Genomic DNA, 5,828 nt, shown 5'->3' with positions numbered 1-5,828 from the left:
ATGGGTGTGGAATGGTGTCCAATGATTAACCCAGGTTGGGCTCCATGGAACCTGTAACCGTTCCAAACATAAGCTATGCAGGTTGTAAAACAGCAGTGCGTTGATAAAAATCAGAACCAAATCATTCAGCTGTAGCACTCTCTCAGTGCCTAACTGCCATGCCACCCGAAGAAGGCACGATGGCTGAGATGCCGCCAGGTTGCCCAATCCTGAACAGGGGAAGTTGAGAGGCAGAGACTAGGTTCGAACTGCGGACCTTATGGTCAGTAAACTCACGCTCTAACCACTGAGCCTTCTAGCCCTCAGTGCAGTGAGACGGAACTACAGCCGCATGGTCATGTTTTTTGGAATATGATTTGATTTTCTCTCAGTTATGGTCTTTCCTGTTCGGTACAATAAGGTACCACTTTCTTGTTGAGAATTACTCCATATTGTATTCCTTTCAGACTCATCTAAAACCTGTTGAGACTTTTTTACACGATCGCATGGCGTTGATTATTTAATTCATATCAATGTGTGATGTCACGGAAGACTTTCACCGGATCTTATCTTTTCCTTATAACTCATTTGGAGCATTTCGTCGTGATCTAATCAGATTCCAGCATGTCACCGCCACTTGCTATGCCATTCGTTCATCATTATCCGCATCAAACTATCAGAGGATTACAGGAAAAGTACTGCCCCCAGGATTCCCTTATCGATGGGTTCAGTATAAGTGTGTGCACAGTCGCACAAGGTGTAAAGCTGTCAGGTAGTTTTTTTTTAATCATTTTGTGTAATGCTCTCGTGACTCTTTTATTTTAGGAATGCTGATTATGGCTGTGAATCCCAGTTCACGGTGACCGTACGGAAAAAAATGTTGCATTTGGTTCGAAGCCATTTTCTCCATTCTCATTCGTTCCAAGAAGGCAAACCTTGGTTGTATGCCAGCAACCGGCGATTGTCTCCAGAACAACACCAACTTGTTTGCTCCATGATGCATACTTTTCAGACTTGCGACCAATTACGCAGCTTCATCCTGGACAGTTTTGGTCTACATTTGAACCGATTTGATCTGCGCCGTTTACGCCTTGCTAGTGGGCAACAGAAACAGTCCGCTGGATTTCTCAAGTCTGATAATTCATACGGAGAGGGACCGTCTATGGATGCTAACCACGATTTTCCGCATTCGGCGCTGGAAACTTCGAAACCCGAAGACAATGGCACAAGTCGGCTGACCGCGGATGGAACAGGTGAGGTGAATCGAGCGGAGTGTGCACAAAATCTTGCAGACGACTTGGTTAAAGTGTTAGCGGATATGGATGAGTCAGACTTTTGGCGACAACTTATCAGACTCCACCATGTAGTTGATGTTCTGGCCATGGATCCGGGCGTTGAGATTGAGTGTCGCTCCGAAAACAATCTGTTTCTGGACATGCAGACCGACCCTTCGCTATTCGGTGACTCTATGCTTGACCCAGATGTTACTAGTCCAGAGACCCCTCATTGAAAAATTCCCTGCTTTTCTTATTTTTCCCTGTAAATAATACACTACTGTGAACCTAATTTTGCGTTTTGTTGAAGTTTATCCCTCCGATTGTCTGTTAGAATAGTTATTGGGTTTGGTTACTGATCGCGATTACATTACGCCTCCTACGTGACGACTTTGAATGAGAGCAAGCTTGTCCATGTTACGGCAGAGGTCGCTGTTCAAAATCAATTTTGAGGAGAATCATAGTGCTGTTTTTCGAATGTTCTATACATGTTATACGCAGTACTCTAGAAAGTAATAGTAATTGATGCACCTATTTTAATGGCAAGAGATCCAAACTCATCAGGATTGTTGAAAGTCAATTGTTTCGAAGTTCGGTAGCCGCGCAGTACTGAACAACTGTTCTACCCTCGCTAAAGATCATCCGCGGTGCGCGTCTCACGAATCGCTAGGGAGCTTCGAACCCACACCATACTGTTCGATGAATATGGTTAACTTACACTTGGCTAGGATATAGCGCTAATAATCCGTCGTTGACGAGATTCACGTCGGATGATGACTAGCTCCTCGATGACGAAATAACCAGGCGATTCGTGTGAGTCTCGACTTTCAGAACGGGCAATTTATAATCTACTGAGGAGATTCTGGAGTTTCAAGTTCATAATTTATAGCTTCATCAGTTCCTTCTGAACAAGCCTCCTGTCCTTGTGTGATTATTCTAGCCAAGGATATACACTGCTGGTGAACTCTAGTAAGAGCGAGACTCGATTCCTACTTTTGATGTGAACTAGCCGAAATATTCACACTAAGATAGAAAAAAGGTGTGATATATCTTCTGCCGATAATGTAACCACTTACAAATAGTCAAGTGGGAATTTCACTCTGTTTTGTCAAGTAAAGTCTTATTAAATTATTGCAATGAGAAGGTTATATGTGATTCGTCCGTATGCATAATTTTCTCACAGTCATTTAAACACTCTACTGCCATGATACGTTACCGGTTTAGTGGTCAACTAATCATTATTCTGTACAAATGAATCAATAAGTGTTCTTCGGGATGCTTTTTTACACATAACAGTACGTACTTTGGGGGTGTTTCTAAGCATAGCAACAGCACCTGACCACCGTCTTCCAGACTATTATTTCCGTCATCGATGCTTCCATAAATATGGACATGCCGGTCGCTTGTGGGAAGCGCCTTACTGCCTTGCACTCCTATCGCAGAGAACAGAACGAATTTCCCCCCATGCCGCCTCGTGATACGATTGCTCGCAGTACGGGGACTTGCTGTTCTTCGTCAGACTGCTCCCCGTTGGCCTTCTTAGAATGGTTGAACCCTTAGGAACTGAGTTTCACCTAGTATAACCCGCTTGCTCATTGCAGGAGAGAAGCTCGACCGTCACTACAAGGTGACAGCTTTACGTCAAGCGATGCTTTTCAATCCATAGTTATATTGAGGGCGAGATTGCTCAGTGGTTAGTGAGCGAATTTGCTGACCAGAAGGTCCATGGTTCGAACCTGACTTCTGCCGCTCGACTTCCCCTATCTAGGCTTGGGTAACCTGACAGCTTTCCATCCCTCGTGCTTCCTTCTGATGACATGGCAGTTAGGCACCGAAAGGGCGTTACAACTGAACGATATTAGTCCTACAGACTGACTCATGCAAATGGTGCCCAAACTGTAGCTTAATTCCACTTCACTGTTGCTCAGTCCCTCTGTAACTGCTCTTGTAAACACGTATACGGCGCCTTCTTTTTCGAAGAGCGCCCACCCTCTCGGCCAAAATATCTCTTCGGGTAGACAATGCCCAGGTATTTTTTGTACAACTGGAGTACGCACCAACTATTTTGAAGGAAAAGGCAAGAAAGATTTTCCCTTCTTATTTGCCACAAACAAATGGGACCTTGTCACTGTATAGAACGAGTAACAGATTAGCAATCTGGTGTCGTTGCCGTCAACTGTTTCTAAGGGAATTTGACCGCTATCAGATAGGTTGAAAGACCCGGAAAACAAATATGCTAGCAACACGCAACCCCTACCACACGCTTTTGCTCGGTTGGTTTTATTTCTACGGTGGGCTGCTTTTCATTCTCCCCACACCCGCAGAATAGTCTCGCTCTTCATGAATGTTGCGCAATTTTCTTTATCTTTTGGCGCGCATCGTCAAATCTGGCACCTGTCTATATTTTGGCGTTAATATTTCCTGGACACAAGCGTTTCATTGGTGTATTCAGGTTTTATTTACGATGTACCACAAAATTGAGAACTTCAAAACAATCTTACGTGGTGACGACCAGGATGGTATCTCAAGGCCGCTTGAGCAGGTTTCTGATCATGAAAGGCGAATACCAAGTAGATCGGCGTTGGTCTGTTTGTTGAACTTGGTAACTAGCCTGCAAGCGTTTTACCACCAATGAACACACCCGAGCTACCAATATTTCGATACGCCAGCACAAAGACACTAACTTTGGTCATACTTAAATGCAACCATGTGTATGTACAAACGTCGTACAGCGTTTGTACAAGTTGCCCTTTTGGAAACCAATCGATATTTTGCTATGCAAACAAATTTAAGCCATTTGGATTCCCTTGTTAAGTGCATACTCCCAGGGAAAACTAATTCTGCCTGAAGCACTGTACTTCGCATTGTTTTCAGATAATTATTCATTCATATTCGACAGTCTCTCGTCTTTTGTTTTCTCCTTCCCCTGGTGTTTTTATTTCAATCCTGATTCATCCCAGCGCTGCTGTTTCTACGGCAATGCACGCGTCGACCATCAATTTCCGTGTTTCCTAACTAATTTCTCTGACAATTGATGTATTCTCTAGGTGTAAAGTCTGTGCTTGCAACCCAAGTAGGCTACTCCTTGGGCGGAACTGAACATGCAGCGTTTGAAAAACCAAACAGAATGCTTTTTTTCAAACTCGTTGCTGAGTTGAGGAGAGGATAAACTTCTCATGAATACAATAAACGCCGTTCACTTTGTTCATTTCTAATATCTATCTTTCTGCATCGTTTTAGCACACACTGTGTAGACCGCATGTGTTATGGGTCGTAAAGGGGCACGCAACACCCGTTATAAGGTGAAAAACCGTTCGAGAGACATTGATCAGGTGGGTTTCGGTGTATTCAGTGGTATTTTATGACTCACCCGTCAGACGTCCAGGATATATGCTTTTCGTCTCTAATTCAGTTGGTCAGGTTTGGTTCTTCCATTTAACACACGACGTCAGGTTTCTTTGTACACATCGATGGTATAGTCCATTTACAGGTAATTCAACACTTCTATAGCTGTTGAAAAGTTTCCCTATTCATCCTCTGCAGCTAAGAGTGCGTCAGATTTTGGTTAGTTTGGCGCCCAAGTTGAGTTCTTTTGCGTGTATTTGTGTGACACAGCAGCTGGACGTTATCAAGGACCAGTTACGAAGCAATTGTAAGTACATAACTAATACGGTAAAAAGAAGGATGTTGGAAGATGTAAGCGTTTTCTTCATGCTTTTCGGCATCGGTGACGAATAGCCTTATGGAACTGCCTGTGTGCACATAAAGGGTCCAAAATAAGCCACACTAGATGCAAAAATAGGCGTTGCGGTTTGATTTACTCCTTGTAGTGTTTTTTTTACTTTGAACTGAATATCAATATCCTATGGGCCTTTTCCCACGCACTGTCGGTCATTGGTCCCAATAAGTCAACACGGATTGTCCATCATTAGCAGCATCCGTCTTTCAATTGTGTTGATCAGGTAAGTTGGTAGTAGCTTTAAAAATTCCGTGGCTCTTTAGGGAACGTTCATAGGTACGTTCAAACCAACCGGTCGCAGACGACGGTTATCCAAAGTAGTCATCAGCTGCAGAATACAGGCTCAACTACTGGCGAAAGGAGGAAAATCCTTCGCCGCAAAGTTATTTATTAGTAAGCACGAACCAAGTGATTGCAAGGTATTAGACACGAAAGTAAGCACCTCATATGCACTTTTTGAAAGGTGAACATTCCCAAGCGTCCTCTTGAACATTTCTGGACGTTCTTTGAATAATAAACAATTATAAAGGATAACTGCAAAGCGTTTCCGTAATTTCCATAGTAACCTTCACCTTCCGTCAGCTACGGGGGCGGAGCCTGGACACCAGACGATAGGCTGCTTGCACGTCTCACCAGCAGTGGTATGGGACTGACTATCCCCTGTAATGGACGTTTCAGTTCACCATGGGAGCTTTCGCTATTTGGTTGCGCTGTAAAGGTGCTAGAGCAAAGTGAAAAATTGCCACAACCTAGTAATTCCCTCAAAGACTTCGCTACCGATAATGTCCGGTAAACATATATATATATATATATATATATATATATATATATGTCTA

At 43.5% G+C, this 5,828-nt stretch overlaps 2 protein-coding genes across 2 annotated transcripts in view; both read left to right on the top strand.

Moving 5' to 3' along the window:
* Positions 1-378: 378 nt before the first annotated feature.
* T265_07296 (hypothetical protein) lies at positions 379-1,541 on the top strand (the record flags this gene model as incomplete). The annotated part of the gene is made up of 2 exons (XM_009172783.1): positions 379-751; positions 805-1,541. 2 exons carry the CDS (start codon positions 513-515, stop codon positions 1,487-1,489), a joined length of 924 nt encoding a protein of 307 aa, XP_009171047.1.
* Positions 1,542-4,459: 2,918 nt separating this feature from the next.
* T265_07295 (hypothetical protein) overlaps positions 4,460-5,828 on the top strand; it is a gene marked incomplete at both ends in the record, with an annotated part of 6,879 nt that continues 5,510 nt past the window's right edge. Inside the window, one exon of the mRNA XM_009172782.1 lies at positions 4,460-4,585. Within this exon, the coding sequence (XP_009171046.1) occupies positions 4,520-4,585 (66 nt within the window). The remainder of the gene's footprint in view (positions 4,586-5,828) is intronic.

Source organism: Opisthorchis viverrini (assembly GCF_000715545.1).
Source record: "Opisthorchis viverrini unplaced genomic scaffold opera_v5_165, whole genome shotgun sequence".
Lineage (NCBI taxonomy): Eukaryota > Metazoa > Platyhelminthes > Trematoda > Opisthorchiida > Opisthorchiidae > Opisthorchis > Opisthorchis viverrini.
The sequence above is the reverse complement of the archived record's forward strand: the minus strand, read 5'-3'. Positions and strand labels throughout refer to the sequence as shown.